Raw genomic sequence first — 20,041 nt, 5'->3', positions numbered from 1 at the left:
AGACCCCACACTGAAGTATATATTCAGCACATTTTCATATTTTAGTTTTTCATATATTCAGCATTTTCATCTGAAACTTACTTGTGAAGCTGCGAAGTCAAGCTTTTCAAGTCCCACAAGATAACGAGTTCTCATCGTGTCAACTTCTTCCCTTTTCCTATTCAGCAGAGTCTTGAAGGTGAGAATCAGTTCCACGTAGGAAGTTGGTGTCACATAGTTGTGTCTGCGCAGCGTAGTGTAGTAGGTGACAGAGAGGTCTCTCACACTTTCTTGGAAATACTTGCAGACTGACACAACCCTAGAGAAAAATTTTCTACATTACTTTGAAAATACAGTCTGTCTTTATGTCAACTATCGAAAAAATGTTCTAAGTTTATGGAGTAATATTAGTGTTAGGGAAGGCAGAAATGTATTTTCCCCCTTATTAGAAATATTTTGGACTCCTCTCAAAAGGTGGCCTGATTTTCAGAAACATCAGATACTTATATCTGGGTATCTTTGACTTGCACTGAAATCCCAGTGTTGGCTTAGCTTTGTCCATTTATAAGGACAGTCTCCTGATCAAATACATTGAGGGCATGAAGGACAGGGGAACAAACATTTTTTTTCTTGACAGATAAACTCATACTCTTTTCTAATGTCATCTTGGAGCTCAATATCTTCTAAAAACTTGTTAGCAACCATTTCCAGAGCATCTGTGGGCCAGGTTTGGAACCAATCAATGGTGCAGCAGTTTATCAGTGAAGGGAACATCCGTAATCGATTCCGAAATGCATCTCCAATAGGACTCATGGCTACAAAAATAAAAACATGATTGTTACCTAAGATTCTTTGCAGTTAGGAAGCAGAAAAACAAATAAACCTAAACAGAAACATTCTAAGAAACAAGACATTGTATACACACCTAAAACGATATGCAAATTTTTCTTCACCCTTTCAATAAAGTAACTGTACATAGCAAGGGGAGTGGCTTCCATTCTCCTGTTCTCCATCTTTGCTGCACCTTGCATTTTCTCAACAATTTCAGCTTTCTCATCTGCTGCAAAGATATTAGGCACATCACCAGTATTTAAAAGCATGTTGATATCTTCTACAAACGACTCATCCTTTATTTGATTATCACAGAACAAAAAGGACACATTGGTGTTACCAACACCTGCTTTCAGCATGACTTGTTTAATATCATCTTTCCATTCATTGATGCCATAGGACTTGGTAATTTCGATCTGGAAGAGCTCAAAGTTGTTCATGAAGGTGGCAAGCTTGGTCGCGCTTTGCCGGCCGCTCCCACCAACACCCACCAACAACAGGTGTCCATTATCCTGCTTCAGCACCCTGCAGATCCTCGAGATGTGCTCAATAGCAAACTGGAACATGACCAAGGACATCGGGGCCTTGCTCATGTTGTTGTACTCCTCGAGGTAGTATTCCATCACACTTGTCAACTGGTTTAAGTCTGTGATTTCATCATAAATCCTGACAGTGCTGGTCGGTTTTAAATAGTCCCCAAAGAACAGGGCGCGAACATTATCATCAGTGACATTTCCAGAGCGTGAGAGATGACCCAGCACCTAGGAAAAAGGTGAGAACCAACAGATAATTCTATTAGAGAATTATTTTCCTTGAAGTCATAATAATCATTATCTACATAATATTAATACTGCAGAAAGCACTGCTTTTCACGGTTCTAGTTACTACCTTGGTCTGGAAAATAACACTGGAAGCTGACATGCAGGTTTCTACATATGCATACCTTACAGAGAAATATTGCTGCCAAATATAGGACAAGCTCGCAAAAGGCCAAATAATTGGCCCAACTTTTCCACAGCAATTACCCAAATAATCATCTTAAGTAAAAGCACAGATAAATGCTGTATAAGACATTTATTTCATTCCAGTTGGTCCTCTGCACCAACACAAAATCCTTTAGAAGTTGTAAATCATTCTGATACGAAGTATTTTGAATAAAAATAAGTATAATACTTAATGCTGAATAGAAGATCTCCCATATTTTTTTAATTCACTAATCAAAATATTACAAAATGTCTCCAACACTGATTTAATCTCAATGTTTAAGTATTTCTGAAAATGCATTAGTATCATTCTTGGTCCCAGCACACTATCCAAAAATACCTTATTAAAGTTCTGCTTGAAGTTATTTAATGTTGTCTCTTGTACCATCCGAAAGAAAACATTCTTGTCATCCTCATCAACTAAGCGATCATAGAAAACTCTGTAAACCTCATGAACCCAAAGTCTGATCAGTTTATCTCCATCCTGAAAATTTAAATACAAAAAAAAAAGAAAGGTAAATATAGCTCAGGCGGGATTTTTTCAAAAAGAAAAGGTTAGAAATGTCCATCTGGTCCCTGCGATACCTTGTACTAAACTCAGTGGGAATCTTTCAATCCCAAGCCATTCAGCACATGGCCCAGCATTTGCTAACCTAACTGGATTCCTCACCTAGTTCCCATCTTGTCCTTCCTGCCAACACGAACTGGGACTCTCATTTCAAAGCATTTTTCTCTACTTTACCAAATCTCTCCATCCTCCCAAGATCTGGCTCATGGGCTGTAACCCAAGCCCCGCTCAAAACTCTTCCTGGCTAAGATTTCCCTTGAATAGCTTGTAGATGTTGTATTTCTGCATCAAAAACATTCCTCCAGCAGAAATAAAACATTTAATATGCTTTTAATCTGACATTTTACTAGAAATGGATGAAAAAAGTAGGAGGGTGAATATCATATACATCTATCAGTATTCATTTGTAGTTTGTGACAAGAGGCAAATATAGGGCGAAATTATCCAGTCCTGGTCATGATAAGCTTCCCATTTGTAAAAAAAAGAGATATTGAGTATTTTCTCACTTTGTTTCTTTTGGGTGTTTAGTGTGCAAGTTCAACAGAGGAGACTGTCTGCCTTGATGTACAGATTTGAACAGGAGGACCTTGCACCTCTGGGCCCAACTGTAATACTTGTAAAGAATATTAACAAAATGACAGCTCTCTCCCTCAGAGACAGAAAACACATACCAAGGTATTCAGGGACTATACTGATTTTAAACCCTGTAAATCTATTGAAATCATAGTTCAGGTATTTTGAGATACTTCCTGATATTATAAAAATAATTTACTTTTTCCTGCTCTCTCCCTACATCAACATAACTCAGCTACAACTTACTTGCAAATGAGTGTGTGGACAGAGCAGAACTCCTTTAATAACCCTGGAAAAATCCCGTAGATTAAAGACATAGTGGGATTTTGAAGGAGTTGGGAGAAAATTATCAACTGCCAATTTATAAAGCGCCGATGTTGCTTGGACCATCATCTTACCCAGCCTTAAGAAAAAGAAATACAATTTTAACTTCTGCAGATAAATCACAGGGAAAAGATAACAAATGTGCTACAGGAAATAGATCCCCTTACCTCAGAAATGAAGCATCAAAGCCTTTGCTGAAGTGCCAGTCAGTAACTGCAGTAAAAATCTTGGTTAAAATGTCATCATTGAAAGAACAGATAGAGACAATATTCAAGTGCCGTGTGAAGCGTCCTGTAACACACACAGAAGGATGCAGAGAGATTTAAATTGTACAAATATTTTTCCACCTTTCACCTAGCATCTTCTAGGATTGACTGTCACTAAAACAACATTTGAATCTGGCTCCAGCTCCATGATTTTGTTTCTGACAAATTCTTGTCCTAGCAGTGATGCAAAATAAATATGAACTGGTTCATATTTTCTATCAGTATTTCACTTAAAATAACTATATTGAGTATGTAAAACATGCATTACAAGGTTACTATTACCCAATTTTAAATTCAACTCACCTTAACTTTCTTGATTATGATAGGACACAGTAAAGCTTTACAAAACCAAGTATCTTGTTGTTGGCTTTCACCTAAAAAGAATCTTGCCAGAGACATGGCAGGCAGGTGTTTTCCCCTTCTTTTCCAAATAATAAAAAATGGAAATAGTGTCATTGCTAATTTTAGAGTAACTTTCATCATTCACAGTTTAATCAACATTAAAAACATTGTTTCTAATGTTTATTAATGTTCCCCTGCAGAAGGTTTGAACTTGAACATAAAAGACCTCTACTTGGAATGACCCAGGCAGTGAATGCACCTGTAGGTCCACCAGTCAGGGATAAAAGTAGAATTTGCCACCAGCAAACCTGAACCCATCTCAGTCAGCTAGATAACCACTTGCCATAGTAACGTATTTCCTACCTGTAATGTCATTCCTGCCTCCCCCAGGGGGACCCATGGCTGAGACAAACAGGACATCTACAATAGTGATGTGTGATGCATCTTTCCTGTCATACCAGTGCCCATGATCAATCCATTGCCTCAGAAGCTCAATAGCTGGCTGGGCTCCATACACTTCCTTTTCAGGCATGTTTAGGTCATCTATGGAGAACACAGACAATGAATAAAAACTCCCAGTGTTTAGGAATTTAGTTTTCTTCTAAGAAGGAAAAATAACTTAACTAGAGGGAGAAAAAGGCTGTGTGTTGTTATTCCTGCTTCCTATTGAACTAACCAAAATCAAATACCATTATAACTCACAGGCATAATTAAGGGTGATGGCTTAACTTAGTGTGGTTGGTGATTTTGTTTTATTTCATGTCATGTCCCACTGCAACTCTAAGAACTATTCTGAAGATAACCACCACTTAAACTTCTCAGCAGGGGCAGTGCTAATCCTTTGATGATTCTTGTGGGTCCCTTCCCACTCAGGAGATTCTAGTATTCTGTGATTCTCTGGATGTCTGAAATAAGCCAAAAAGCACTGAGGTGATCCAAATTTACTAGTCTTGATGAACCACTTCCTTTGCCTAAAGCCAGAATGAAAATTATTTTTAAAAAAATGAAAAATATCTCTTACCCACAAAAATTACAGCTTCTTTCCCTTTAGGAGGTCCAAATAATCCTTTTCTTCTTCTGTCCAGCTTGGACATAATAATATCCTGGGTTTGGTTAGCAGAGGTTCTTGCAGAGAAGTTGACAAAACTTGGGATATATTGTTCCTTTGGAAGTTTTAGTAGAAAATTGTTTGTTATAGCTGTTTTTCCAGTGCCAGTGGGACCCACAAAAAGCAAAGGGACTTTATGCTCCACATATGTTTTAAGAAAAAACATTTGTCTGGCAGTTTCCATGGTTGGAATGATCAGCTCAGAAACCTGTTATACAGAAAAGTAAAGCAAAATGTGAAAATCAAACATCTAATACCTTAATCAACAGGAATATTTGCATGCAACTATAGGAACCCTGTAGAACAAATGTATTTTTAAAAAAATTCTATTCTCTGAAAACCTAGGCTATAACAAGGTTCTAGTAGTAAGTCTCTTTGCTTGCTTTCTCTAAGTAACTCCTACTATAATGAGATTAACCACTGAAAACAGAAATTAAGGAATGGAAATTCAGGTTTTGGCTTTTGCCCACCATGGTTTCCCCAATATCAAATGCTTATAGAGAACAAAGCAGAACCCAAATTTTAACCACCAGGCAACCTCAGGGCTCCATGTGCAACTGCAGTGCTGAGCTTCCAGCGTCAGTGGTACCACAATTGATACAAAAGCATGAAAAGGAGCTTACAGAGACTAATGAAATGTTGCAAAGCAATCATTACACAGCCTAATGTAATTATTTACACCTCTAAATCATTTATTCAAATAATTATTTTCTATAATAAAGATCCCAATGTGAACCTTAGCCGTTGCAGCGATTTCTTGCTCCTCCTTAGTGATGTAGTCTGTCCACATGTTCCACTGCCCATGGCCACTCTTGTTAAAATAGAAGTCAAAAACACTCCCTTTAAATTGAAAAACACAACACAGGAAAATAATCAGATTAAATTCTAAAAATAAGCTTCAGTTATTTTAGCGTGAGATGTACAACACTGTGAGATAATGGAAGGTTTTTAGTACACAAGATATGTCCCCCCCACCATCCCACCCCCCCTCCCACTGCTATTATCATCATCAAATTATTTTAGGTCAGATTCAGCCACATTATTTGAGTACAACAGGAGGCATATGCTACTCCTGGTTAAAAGAGCCAGGAAAGGGCACCCAACTGTGCAGCCGAAGGCTGGGCAGATGGTAGCTCTACTGCAGACTTAACATCTGCCAGGCACACTAAGTGCCAAGCTTTCTTATTGCTTTATAAAAGGCCAAGCAAGTGCAGTTATGAAGAAGCACCTCTTTCTGGGAAGATATTGTTTTGGTTAAGTTTCACACTTTTAGGGCGTGGGTTTTCCTCATTCATTCCCATGAGCAAGTTGCGGTAAAATGAATCAAATTTTCTTCTGCTGCCTGCATCGATGATCCCTCCAATTGTCCACACCAAAGCAAAAAGGAAAAGGCCCTGCAGCCACGAGGTGATTTGCTGAGTATTGAGACTGTCGCTGTCCTCTTCATCGCATTCCTTTATTTCATCTAAAACACATATTTTGAATTTTACTTAAATGCCAGTAATAACCATAAGTCCCAATACAAAATGCATTTTTTCAAAAGTATCCCGAGACAAAAGTAGAGTACTGTCTTCAGTGGAATGAAGCCAATCTATAAAAGGAGGATCTGTCTGTGTAAGATACTGTTTACAAATAAAAATGAAATTAGAAGAAAAATGTCTAGAAAGGGTACCAACTTTTCTCTTCAGATGGTAGCAAACAGCAAGCAAAACACAGAACATACTCACAAGATCACGTTCAGTTTTGTAATGACACCAGTTTCCAAATGTGAAAGCTCTGTGTGCTGGTCAAAGAACTAATAACAGTACTGATCAGGGATATCACTGAATATTTGCATGAACTCAACAGTAAGGAATTCCTTTGGTATTTCCTAGCATCCTATAACCTGCATTTTGTCCTGGGACATGACAGGAAAAAAAAAAAAGAAAAATTGAAATAAAAAGAAGGCAGCTTAGGGTACTTACCAAGGAGAGAACTATAGAGTTTCATCAAGCTGTAACTCAGGTGAATAGAGGACGTTTTTACCATGAATTTGCAATGATGGTGAATGAAATCTAAACAGGGCTCGACTAGCCACATAAACAAGTCATTGACCTACCAGAAGAAAAGGAAACAGCTGGGTGACAATGCAGGACTTGCCACATTCCCTACTGTCCCTCATTTCCCCCTCAGACAAACATAAGGCAACAGAAATTGTCCAGGCTGGCAGAGAGAAGATCAGGAAAGGGCCTGTGTGAGGCAGTACTGAAATGTTCACAAAGTCACACCACCATTATCTGATGGTGAAAACAAGTTGCTTTTACCACAGAGAAGATTTCATTGGGAATTCTGTTACTCAGTTACTAATGCAGACAGCAGAGCAGAAGCTCAGTCTGGACAGACCCCTGTCTTGCTTAGGCAACAACAAAATAATTCCAGCAGAAACAAGGGTAAAGGCTTCATCCTCCCTTAAAATGAGGCTCCCTACTGAGGACCCAGAACAGACACAGTGCCACAGCAGAAATTGCAGTATGCTGAGCTGACTGGTGCCTGCATGCATGCAGATACTGACCATGGCTGATGGCATCTACTCCATGAACTCAAACTGGAAAACAGGAATCCTGACCTACCCTTTTCCCAGGGACCAGTATTCAAGAAGATGCACTAAAGGGTCAGGCTATATGTTGGTTAAGGAATAATTACGTTACTCTGATGAACTAAGAAAACTATAAATAAAGAGCTCTTCCAGTCTTGGTACTTCTTTGGAATTTGGTTCTATCTTCCTGCAAAAACTCAAAGGGGGTCTTCTCAAATCACATAAGTAAGTTTTCTACTGCTCCAATCCTAATATTATTCCAATTATTTTTCTGTATTTTAATGCCCAATGATAGGGATTTTAAATTTTCATTAAAACCTGCTGTTCACAACAGCACCTACTTTCATATTTATCTACTGAAGACATAGTACAATACACACCACAGAGAGCTCTCATTCATCCAAGCAGTGAGGTGTAAAAGGCTTTGAAGACTAAGCTGTTAATGGTAATAATAAAAAAGTTTTAATTCTGCATGTCTGCCTTCAAGTGGGCAAACTGGGAATGCTACCTTATAGTTAACCTTCTAAATAAGACCTATGTGAAAAACGAAGTCTCGCACCAGCTGTCGGTGTTCTTCCTCCAGGTTTGGAGGCAGAGTTTTCATGTAGGAATCCTTCAGTGGCTTCCAACCTAACTGTTGTGGGTCCATATAGATCATACCACACCTGCAAAGAACAAACATCTATGGTAGAGGAATATATGTGCAAGGTGGGTCAGTTTAAACTTGAATGCTCTCACATTACCTGCTGACAGTTGCTGGAGACGCCTCCTCTAAGTCTGCTGGCTCAAAGATTAAACTCATTTTTGAACTCATCTGAATTATTTCACCACTCATTAAGCATAACTGGAAGAAGAGCATCACATAACATGGTCTGGTCATGCCAGTGGTGATTGTACAATCAAATAATGTCTGTCATAAAATCACTGAACATTCTACTTAGTGTCACTTCTTATTCATTCATTTGTATCCTTACAATACCTGATATTTTATGACCTTGTCTCAACTTTTCCATGTCTTACTGTAAGGCTTGCAGAGACACAGAGAACAATGCTCTGTCTTTAAATAACTCCAAGAAAAAGCAGTTATGACCTGCAGCTTTTTTTAAATTCATTTATTCACTAGGTAATTTAAGCAAGTTCAGTTTTCAGTCATAGAACTGAGTTCATACATTTCAGTTTCCTAAAAGGGTCATTAAAAAAGCCTCAGTGATCAACCTAATTTCTATAAAGAAGGAGCAAGACAAGGCTTCTAGAGAGAAGCAACAGGTTAATACCACTTAATACTATCTAAATCCACTCATACAACTGAGGAAATAAAGCAATGCTTTAAAGCAGATCAGCCTCTCCTGAGTTTCACACCTCCTTTGTCTAATGTAGTAACAATATTGCTACTACTAAAATAAAGTATTTTTATTCAAATATGAGGTTATGGACAAAAATTAGGCTACCTTTTTATTATCATCCAGCACAGTGTTCATGTTCTCTATCCAAACTGCATCCACTGGGCCATCAAAAATAATCCACTTGCGATCATCTGTGGTAGAAGATGCTTGTTCCCTGAAGGCTTTTGCAAGAATTCCATCTGACCACTCGTGACTTACAGGATCAAAACTGCCATACAACTGCCCCATAGTAATGGCTTTAGGATTAATAACTTTGTATTTGACAGCAAATTCATCCATGGCGTTTGCTGTGTAAAAAGGCAAACAGATGAGCTTGAGAATTTGATAGGTTGGTTTTATTCAACAGCTGAAGTACAGAACAAGATGATTCCTGAGGATCCTACATTAGCTGTTCAAAGCAAAAAAAACCAGATATCTGGCATCTAGGTAGGAGTAAATAAGAATTTCCCTTACTTGTACAATAGCAGCATATATTTCATATATTTATGGGAGCCACTTACAATATCCTATCGGAGCTAATTTTTTCAAGAGTATTATGCACAAATGAAATGCCTAACAAAATTCAGAAAAGCACAAACACATTAGCAGTGCTTAGTCTTCCAGTAGACAAAGATACTATCAGACATAAATACCAGACAAAAGTAGTTAAATTAATAGAAATTTTGCAGTCAAGAAAGAATAATATCAGACAATTAACAACCTGAGCATATCTTAGCAAAGAAAAAACAAGTCATAGAATTAACTTCATTTAATGAGAAGTTTATGGCTGGGCAATGTTACCTGCACACAAATCAGCCAGGGCTCCAGCCAGCACTTTGTATGAACTGGTCTTCCCACTCATGGGATCTCCAACAATCATGAAACCATGGCGCACCAGCATCATTTCGTACACCTGCCAGTGACAAGAGAGATACTCTTCAACATGGCACAAATGCAAGTGTTAGGTGTTATGTGTATGAAAATAAAAGTCTCTCTCCTGCATTCAGATGTAACAGAACCAAATCTCTGCACTCTGCTGGCTGACCAAAGCCTTAATCCAAGTCAGAGGGCAGTCATGCTTTTAGGGCAACTCCCACTGATACAATTTAAGTGAAGCATAAGCAAGATCACCTCTTTCAAGACTTCTCAAAGAGACTGGGAACAGAACTGGGAACAGGGCCTGACTCCTAGTCCAGCATTCTGTCCACTAGGCTACACTACATCAGTTAGTAATAGATTCAGTGTAGTTTTCTATCCTGAACCACAAGCCCTGCAATGTGGCTGCACACGTTAGCTCCTTCACACACTGTCTGAATTACAGAATCACTATGAGCAAAGCAGGCTTTTATTCCATTATTTTTACTTGGTAAAAATACTCCATTTGTAATATTTCATTAATTGGCAAGGAAACTATTAGCTATTCATTCATGACACAGACAATGAATGCAGGGTATTTCCGCTCTCATGCTTTTCTTCCCCAGAAGTATGTGAAGATAAACCTGAATAATTTTTCCAATGAACCATGGAACTGGTTGAAGATTCAATTTTTCGATATTTTCATTTAGTGCCTTGATAAATAGGCCATAATCTGGTGTAGGAAGAACTACTCCAGGAAACAGGTCAGATATGATACCCTGTTAAGGAAAGACAGAATAGAACACTACTTAAACACAAGTTACAAAAAGAGAAAATTACCACATAAAAAAATATTCATACATTTAACAGGAGCTTAAAAGCAAATGTCCTCAGCAGAACAAAACAAACTTCTAGGCAAACTGTAGTCATGGAAGTATTCTGTATACATGAAACAGAAACCTGTGCCTGCAGTTTTCATAAACACACTGCTATTGTAAAAAGCAGCTTAACCTTTCCACATTTGCCCCCATCAGTATTATACAAAAAAATGTGAAAGTAGTTGAAAGAATTTCACTGATTAAATAGAAGGGTATGTGTTTCAAAATTTCAAAGCAGTGACTCTGGCTGTGCTCATACCCTAGCTCTGAGTCTTTAATACTGATTGCTTTGTGGCTTAACATAGTCTTTATTTTCTATTGAAGCAGCATGCAAACAGAAACTTTATCATTTTTATCCTGAACTCAAATTTCTTATTGACCTTAATTTAATTATCTACATCTCTTTTGGAGCACAAAGCCAGAATACAAACTTCAAATAATTATTTTCACAAATGAAACAACACAAGATAACTTTTAACAAGATTTTAAAACATTTTATAGAATAACTTAAAAGGCACCACTGAAAGTTTGCTTTTCAAAATAGTCCCAACAGCACCAAAGAGCTCCTCCAGATCAGTGGACTGAAATAACTCTACACTAATATGGCATCATCTAGATCAAGCTGTTCTAAATTAAGATAATGACCTGTTTCCGTAGGTTCTTATAATGGATCTCATCATCACAAAACCTAGAACACACTGGCCTGGTACCTCACCTGAAACAATGGCACATCCTGGGACAAGAACTTGGCCAAATTAACATCCATCAATGCCCGGAGTAACAACACACTTTCATCCTCAGTTGGGTACTTCAGTTTGAGGTTGCCTGCTGCTGTCAGGACAGATTTAACTGCACGCATTCCATAATCATAGTGGTGCTGAGATGACAACTGCTCTGAGCACAAACGGTAAGTGGCAACAATTTTCTGAGCAAGACTGTGGATAATAAAATAGAACATGTACAATGAAAATTTCTCACCATGCAAGGAAAATAACTGACCTACCTATATACAAAAGGCAACTGCAGTGATTCTAAGACACATCAGCTGACAAGATAGCCCAAAACACCTGGGAAACAAGACTATAGATTATGCTATGCTAGAGAACATGTGCATCATTTAGGGATTCTGTTTGATATTTTGATACATTTTCCAAATGATCCTGCGTAGAAGTGCATATCTGTCAACGTGAGATGGTAAATGTGAATTTTCAAGAAAGCAGATTAAACAGTACTTTCTGGAGAAACAGAACATAGACAGCCTTCCCGAGCTATATGCCTGAAACACACATATATGCCTTATAGAGGAATGAGGTATATCAGACTCAACTAAGGTAGAAAATTCAGCATGTCTTACCTCTTGGAGTCCAGAAATCCCATTGAATAAAGTGAAATTTCTCCTATCAAGGCATAATCTGGGACCATCATGGCAACTGTTCGGAACAGTGCCTATAAGAAAAAAACTTAAGATACTAACTTTTGACTATGGCATATTATAATAAATTGTGCCTGTTTTGTAATAATAGCATCTCTCCATAAATTTATGAATGCACATTGGTTGAGACCTTGTAAAAGATGATGCAAAGAATTGTGGCAATGCTAGAAAAAGAACCAGGGCCATATCAGTCTCTCCATAGTGTCTCAGCAATTCATAAATTTGTAATAAATTTAAACTGGTATTGGGATCACCAAGCCATTGTAAACCCAGAGAATTTCCACTTAGGGAGCGAACAGTTAAAGCTGTAAACTCCTATCAGTATGATTAGACTGAGACCTTTCATCTGTGCATTTTCTGCAATCCTAACTGTTTACTAAAGCTTGGTGAAAAGCACAGCAGGATACATTTGAACAGGTTATCAGTTGTGTTGGTTATGACTGGGATAGAGTTAATTTGTTTCACAGTAGCTAGCCTGAGGCTGTGTTTTGGATTTGTGCTGGAAACACTGTTGATAATTCAGGGATGTTTTTGTTATTGCTGAGCACAGATTAGAGTCAAGGCCTTTTCTGCTCCTCACCCCACACACCAGCCAGGAGAATGGGGGTGCACAAGGATTTGGGAGGGGACACAGACAGGACAGCTGACCCAAGGGACATTTCCAGAGCATAGGGGGTCATGCTCAGTGGAAGAAGCAAGGAGGGATGATGTTTTCCTTCCCTAAGCAACCATTACACATCAATTCAATTGCTGGCTTTTCTTACTACTGTAGACTAGAAGGTGCAAATTCAGTTTAACTTCTACAAGAAAGCAGGATTTCAGACTTACCTTCAGATTATCAGGCAACTCTGCCCGTCCAGCATAGCCAGGATTCATCGTAATAAACACTGCACATGTAGGGTTAAGAGAGATCTCTGTCCCTTCAAAGTTGAATTTTTTGAGTTTGCGAATAATAGCTTGCTGGATGCTAAGTATTTGTTGGGCAACTACAGATAATACTTCAACCTGATACAGACAGAACAGATTGGAAAACATAAGACACTTATAGATAATATCAAAAGGTTTTTTTTGCATATTTTGATGGTTGTATTTGCATTCCTCCAGGGAAATGGAGGAAATATAGGAAACCCTAGCTGCCTTTTGAAGGAATTGTCTGAAAGTTAGTTCCACTGTTCTCTACTCAGCTAACAGAGACTGATCAACAGAGGCCTCTAAATGCCTCCACAGGGAAATACCATGTGCCTGAATGTAGACATCTAAGTTAGTTGGACAGGAACTCCCTCTGGAGGCCTCTAAAAGCACTTTCCCTTCAACTCAGACACGTAAAGAGTTTCAACCCTTCAGAAAAACTTATTCACACGATGACCAAAATTGAGGGTAAGTAATAGGTAAGGCTGCCCAGTGCCAATCCTGAGTGTTTTAAAGTATCAAGATAACAGAATATTGGAAAAGGAATGCTAATGCTTGAATTCACTAGAAAATAAGCTACAGCAGAAAAATGGAAAAATTAAGGAGTTAAAAATACTAATACATACAAAATAGAATTCCATGGAATTTCCACATTTACTAGTATGTACTTAAATTGAATTATAACAAAGTAACAATAAAACTTACCCAAAGTCATCAGTGACCAAATTAAACAAAACTGAAACACCAGAGTAAGATCAAGGAGGGAATTAGATGTGTCTGTTCACACTGCTTGATAACCAGGTCACTCAGTTAGTCATTACAGGAATCCCTCCACTGGGATTTCTCTGTCCTGTGCTGAATATACACAAGTGCAACTCCACAGTTGCAGCTTGATTTCTCAGGGAGAAGACAAGAGCAATTCTTTCCCAACAAATGGGTGTCACATACCAAAAAAAAAAAAAAATATTGTATAGGAACATTTTTTTCAGCTAAATTGACCCAGAACACAAAACTTCTGCAACAAAGCACAGGTAGGCATGTGCTTCTATAGCAGGCAGCTGAGTGCCTATTTCTGTGTCACTAATTTTTAAAACAAAGAGGCCTCACCACAAGTAAAAGTAGAAAAATGGCAATAACACTGTCATGTCTAAATCTAAAACTTCTTGTGTCTTAAATTAAAGCTTTCTCATTTTATTAGTCTGAGTTAAAACATTACCTCAATTCTATTGAACTCGTCAAAGCAGGCCCATGCCCCAGCTTGTGCCAGTCCCTTGAAGAACTTGCCCATTGCCTTGTAATCGAGGCCATCTGAGCAATTAAAGACAACACACTACAACAAAACACAGAGAATATTTCTCAGGACTAACACACAAAGTCAACTATAAAATTCTTAGCATCTAAAATGGGAAGGGATTATTGTTGCTAATTTTGGATTAGAAAACCAGGATGGGATATAGACACAGTCCTAAATGTGTGCTTCTTACCAACTATTCTTGTGACTAAAGAACAGAATCACAATAACATTAGGCTGGAAAAGACCTTTAAGATGTTTGAGTACAACCGTAAATGAATAGCTACAAAACAGGTAGTATTTGCTTAATAATGGCATTTTAAGAAGTATTTATATATGCAATTATAAAGAGTGGAAAGTCAAGGAAAAAAGAAAAAGAAAAAAAAAGAAAAAGGAAAAAAAAAAGGGGGGGAGTTTTGGTACCTGCTTAGCTATTGCTTTTGCTAGATCTTTTGTTGTTTCTGTCTTGCCAGTTCCAGCAGGCCCTTCTGGAGCACCACCAAGGTTTAATTTCAAGGCACCCATTAATGTCCTACATTATCAAGAACACAGGCATTAGAAATAGCAATCTTTAATGTCAGATTGTTTCTGAATGGATTCATAAGTATTTTCCTATACAGGCTCCCCTGAAAACAATTTACTTTCTCTACTGACTTTGCAGCTTGCCCTAAAAACCCAGTATTGTCTCATAAGTGATTCCTAATTGTGGAAGCTCACATTCAGCCACTTGGCCTAAAAGAAAGGCTAAGGCTTTTATTATATGCATCTACTTTGTACATTTTCAATTACACGAGCAAATGCACAGCGCCATGAGCAAAATGGTAGAGTCTGCAAAAGCACACATTTCCCTCAAGTGGCACTTGAACTGGGAAGAACTTAAAGCTGGCTTTATAAACTCAGCCAATCTTTAGAAATGGATGAGAAAGCATAAAGGTTGTTACAAAAACCTGGGAATCACATTGCTTTTCAAGTGAACATCTTATTAAAATGAGATCCCTATTAACACTGGAGTGATCTGACTATTTTACAAAACCCTCATTCAAAGGCTTTGACTCATGTCTTGAGGGCTCACCAGACGTGAAATCCCAAATGCCTTTGAATATTTCAACCTTGAGAACTGAAGCATTTCTGTTATAACCTCTTGCAAGCCAGTGGAGGAACAGGAAGCTAACAGCATTCAAACATCTGTGAAGGGCTCTATAATTACCTCATTTATCTTACAGGCAGGCATACCCAAAGTGTGTGTCTTACTTCAGATCAATTAATTGACCAGTGCTACTGTAGATTTCCCTCCAGTTCCAGTACCATGTGCTGTCACCTCTTTTCAGAAGCACCTTCTTGGATACAATAGTCTGTTACTCTACTGGTGCAGAAGCCTATACATTCTAAATATTTTACCATATTTGGGTAAAGATGTATAAGATTTGCCTCCAAAATCTACAAGAAAATGTTAGCTGCTGAGGTTCCTGGTATTATTAACTAGAAGAAATGAAAGTAAACAAAGACCAACCCAAAAAATGAAAACATTATTCACAGACAATGTGGTTTTACCTATAACATCGATCTGTTAGTGGGGTTATAACCAGACGTTGAGAATTGCCCAAATACTCATAACCATATCTCATTTCTGTTGTGATCATTCGCACAATTACATCATTCTCTTCCCAGTAGTATCTCAGCTGTGAAATCCACTGGAAGTCATTCAGATCTATGATTTTGTCTTCAACCAATTTTGAGACCACATCACGAGCTAGAGTAAGAAACAGATTGTTTGAAAAATCTGAACACTTCTACTGTGTTAATTTACTTGAAACAACTTGTAAGTCAAGTAACATTTACTTGGAGCTATGTAAAAGGAATTCAGCATTTAGAGGCTGACATTCACATTAGACAGGAATTTGCACTTGTTTTGCATAGGGATTCAGCTTAATTTTAACCAGATTCCAGTGCCTAAGTAGATGGGAAATCACTGTGCAGTACTGAGCAATCCCTATTCGCCCAAAGGACTGAGGAATAACTCTGATTCAAGTTAGAGAAAGCATTTTAGTTGCCTCTCTCCAATATTCCACCCAGCCAGGGATAGCAGCACTGCCCCAGTGCAACAAGAGCAGCAGTAGCATTACCGTGAACATCAATGACAATGAGAGCTCCAAGGGTCAGCCGGGCTCCACTGGACAGCTTTCCTCTCACTAACTCCACTATGTCCTTAATCTGTAAATTGCTTTTCTCCAAGAAATCCTGTCACAGAAACAAACACAGGCAGTAATGTGATGTGGTAGCCAGCAGTTCCTAAGGTCCTGTGGGTGCAATCATTGGAGACAGCCCTTCCAACAAAACATATTAGTGGAAGTCTGGGCACTACACAAACGTTTAAAATTCTCTTTTGTATACTGGCATGTTATTTTACTATGAACACCTCAAAAATATTTATGGCCTAAAAGTAGTATAAGCAGAAAGGTTATCTTTCTTCCTAATGGAAATGACAAAATTCTGTGATGGGAGAGGAGCAGATATTCTTTGTTTTGGTTACCCCATACAAGAAAGGAATCAGCTTATGGTCCAAGTCGATTAGCCACTTGGTTTAGTTGGCTCTGCTTTAAACAGGGGTTGGACTATATGATGTCAGGAGGTCCCTTATATTTTGTGATTCAATGTTCTGTGATTTCTTCTCATTTTTATTCAGCTATGGATTTTTCAGGGTACTTTGTCTGAAAGTAATAAACATTTTTAGTTCTGTCTGGATACATGGAATAAGATCTTTAACTGGAGTTAAATAATACAGGCAGGTTAAATCTAAGAAATTCAGTAAGGATACAGTTTATCAATACTTTTCTATTTCAACATTTAAAAAGCAGCTCAAACATTCTGTTGACAGAATTAATCTCCAAATAAATCCTCATCCACTCAGCTTAAAAAGGATCACAAAAAAGCCTATTGAATTAAACAGAAATTATTTCCACTACTTGGGCATGAATTTGAGTAAAGCCTCAATGAAGCAATAGTTAAAACTGCTGTAGTTACAGAGGCACTATGAACAAATAAGAAAAGTCTCTCGTATGAAATAACAAATTTGGCTGCTGCACCTTCCTCACCAGCAGAGTCAAACAATAACCAGAGAAATCAGTGGTGACCTTATCACTCTGCAAATCCCTGAAAGGAGGTTGTAGCCACGTGGGGATCAGGCTCTGCTCCCAGGAAACAAGTGACAGGACAAGGGGCCATAGTCTTAAGCTGTACCAGGGGAGGTTTAGGTTGAATATTAGGAAGAATTTTTGTACAGCAAGAGTGATTAGACATTGGAATGGCCTGCCCAGGGAGGTGGTAGAGTCACTGTCCCTGGAGGTGTTTAAGGAGACTGGACATGGCACTGAGTGCCATGGGCTGGTTGACAAGGTGGTGTTGGGTCACAGGTTGGACTCAAGAGGTCTTTTCCAACCTCATTAATTCTGTGAAATAACTGCACCATTCTGTAAAGAGAGATTTCTGTCTGCATGTTTCTCTGAGGCTTCTCATGTAAAGACAGGAATTAGAAAGAAAAATACATAGTGTTTAACAATGGTCTGTCACTTTTTGTTCAGTACTTTAATTTAAACCAGTGTCACTTGTAAATGAAGTGACACAATTTCCTTCAGTAGGATTTCTCCTGATACACACTGAAGTAAATGGGAACCTCTGCTAAGACCCAATGCAAAAGGAAAAACAAAACATGCTGCATGAGTAAATTGCAATATGTTGTTGGCTGAGGATCTTCTTTGCTAGAAGGAGCTTTTTATTAATTATTCAGAGTGCCGTGCTTAGAAATAGAAAGTTAGAAGAAAATCTTACTTGTAAAGCTCTGTTCCTTATAGCCTCAGACACTTCTTCTGTCCAGTAAATGGATGAAACACAAATCACTGCCTGTCCAGGCCACTGAAGCACCCACTCTTTTCGAGGAACCTTAAGCAAAAGATCCATTCCAGACACAAGAAGTCATATAACCACATTAGATTGTGGCACTGATAACAATTACTTTCCCCAAATGTCTTTAGTCTCATGCCGCAAATAAATGAGAATCAGCATGTAAAGCTTTAATACTTTTTCTTCATTAAACTTCAGAGTTAACACTTCAGATTGGTACTACTGAGCAAGAAGAGCTGGATTCCACTCAGCTTCAAACATGTTTCCCTGGTTAAGAATTTCAGCAACCTCTTCATGTACATTTGCTTGCGAAATCTAACTTATCCCATAGTTCAGGAATGATTACCTGGCTATATCCTTTTATGCCACCTTGAAGAACATGTCTTACACTGGCCAACATCATTTCTTCTACTTGGAAAAGCCATTTTTCTACCATGCCCTTCAAGAAAGAAAAACAGTTAAGAGTCAATACACATTTCCCAATTATATTCCTCTTCAATGACAAATTATTTGAAATGTGTTAGGCTTAAATCTGCTTTCTTCTGATCTGGGTGTTGTATATAAAAGGAATAAAGGTTGAAACTTCCCAAATTCTGAGAGGTAATATTGTAGTTTACACAGTCTGAAGGCAGGTAGATTAAGCTAACTCTAAAGACAAGCCAGCTAAAGAAACAGCTGGATATGTTTCATAAAAGCATAAACAAAAAAAATAGATTGCAGGGTCAGCTAAGCCTGCTCATTTTAACCCAGGGCATGCTTTGTTCCTGCAGGATTAAGGGAAAAAGGGATCTGTAACTCACACCATGTCCCACCTTTCAGAGGAATTTACTGCAAAATTAGTATGTCTTACCCCTTTTCGTAGGAAATCCTTTTAAGTCTAGAATACCAGTCTGCACTGTCACTTCCTTCAACATCTTTCATGACGTGATCCTAAATGATTTAAACCTAATTCCCTCAAAAACATGCACTTTATGCCATGTATTATGTATTAAGCTAATTTCATATAGTAAATTTTTTTTTTAAATTACATTTGCTTTCAGGGGATAGATTTTTTCTATGAAAGGAACCATTTCTTTCTCTGAACTGATCATTCCTGTGATCTCCAGATCTTCTGTGAACTCCAGTCTAGCAATTCCTTCAAAACACTTCTTTAAATGTGGTTGTACTCGAAGTGGATCCTTTGTTTCAGACAGTATTTCAAGCAGCTCATCGTTAGACAGGAAGAAGAATCTGCCAGAAAAATACAATTACTTTCCAGTCACAAAAATTGCCATTAATAATCTATTCATGCAATTGGTTTTATTGTTGCTTAAGACACTAGTGTATCAGAGAGGAAATTATTATCTCAAATCGCTTTCCTTAAGCAATTTGTAACATTACAAAACTCGTCACATCTGTTTTTCCAGAATTTCAGTGTGACCATCCTTTATGCAAACGAAGTATAAGGGTTCTCAAACTCAGGCAGGAAAGACCAGATGGCTCCAGCCAGCCATTAAGCACCCTGTAAAAACCCTGCTCCTCGTGATCATGTACAACTCCCACGGGTCACACACCTCCCAAGAGGGTAGGGCAGGGACATAATTGCATATCAGCCATGGGAAAGGAGCAAGTTCCTTCAAAAATACTCTGTAAGCAATAATGCCTTTCTAATCAAAGTTTACATTGTGATAGACAGATTGTGGCTTCCCATCCCAGCCTGTTCCTGGCATTTCACAACTGAGGAAAATGAGGTATGTCTGGAGATGAGAACAGGTTTTCATTTTTTGCTGCACATGACTTTGTCCCACACATGTTTATAAAATGAGACTCTTCAGTTCAGTAGAAATGGTTTGAAGGAGCTTATGGCTC

General features: G+C 38.2%; 1 protein-coding gene across 1 annotated transcript in view; it reads right to left on the bottom strand.

Annotated features, from left to right (window-relative positions):
- Positions 1–20,041, bottom strand: part of DNAH3 (dynein axonemal heavy chain 3) — a 62,077-nt gene that overhangs the window by 24,262 nt on the left and 17,774 nt on the right. Inside the window, exons 24-49 of the mRNA XM_085074706.1 lie at positions 19,222–19,423; positions 18,540–18,632; positions 18,122–18,232; positions 16,420–16,534; positions 15,848–16,046; positions 14,720–14,828; positions 14,222–14,335; positions 12,925–13,101; positions 12,019–12,110; positions 11,380–11,599; positions 10,431–10,565; positions 9,733–9,844; positions 8,998–9,239; positions 8,293–8,393; positions 8,109–8,214; positions 6,939–7,068; positions 6,203–6,439; positions 5,711–5,814; positions 4,888–5,182; positions 4,230–4,409; positions 3,426–3,549; positions 3,181–3,337; positions 2,134–2,277; positions 905–1,571; positions 629–794; positions 82–298 (exon numbers count right to left, since the gene is read on the bottom strand). Of these exons, the coding sequence (XP_084930832.1) occupies positions 82–298; positions 629–794; positions 905–1,571; positions 2,134–2,277; positions 3,181–3,337; positions 3,426–3,549; positions 4,230–4,409; positions 4,888–5,182; positions 5,711–5,814; positions 6,203–6,439; positions 6,939–7,068; positions 8,109–8,214; positions 8,293–8,393; positions 8,998–9,239; positions 9,733–9,844; positions 10,431–10,565; positions 11,380–11,599; positions 12,019–12,110; positions 12,925–13,101; positions 14,222–14,335; positions 14,720–14,828; positions 15,848–16,046; positions 16,420–16,534; positions 18,122–18,232; positions 18,540–18,632; positions 19,222–19,423 (4,549 nt within the window). The remainder of the gene's footprint in view (positions 1–81; positions 299–628; positions 795–904; positions 1,572–2,133; positions 2,278–3,180; positions 3,338–3,425; positions 3,550–4,229; positions 4,410–4,887; positions 5,183–5,710; positions 5,815–6,202; positions 6,440–6,938; positions 7,069–8,108; positions 8,215–8,292; positions 8,394–8,997; positions 9,240–9,732; positions 9,845–10,430; positions 10,566–11,379; positions 11,600–12,018; positions 12,111–12,924; positions 13,102–14,221; positions 14,336–14,719; positions 14,829–15,847; positions 16,047–16,419; positions 16,535–18,121; positions 18,233–18,539; positions 18,633–19,221; positions 19,424–20,041) is intronic.

Source organism: Lichenostomus cassidix, chromosome 14 (assembly GCF_008360975.1).
Source record: "Lichenostomus cassidix isolate B80296 chromosome 14, HeHo_3.0, whole genome shotgun sequence".
In the NCBI taxonomy this organism is placed as follows: Eukaryota; Metazoa; Chordata; class Aves; order Passeriformes; family Meliphagidae; genus Lichenostomus; species Lichenostomus cassidix.
Note: the sequence above shows the minus strand (reverse complement) of the source record. Positions and strands in the feature narration are given on the sequence as shown.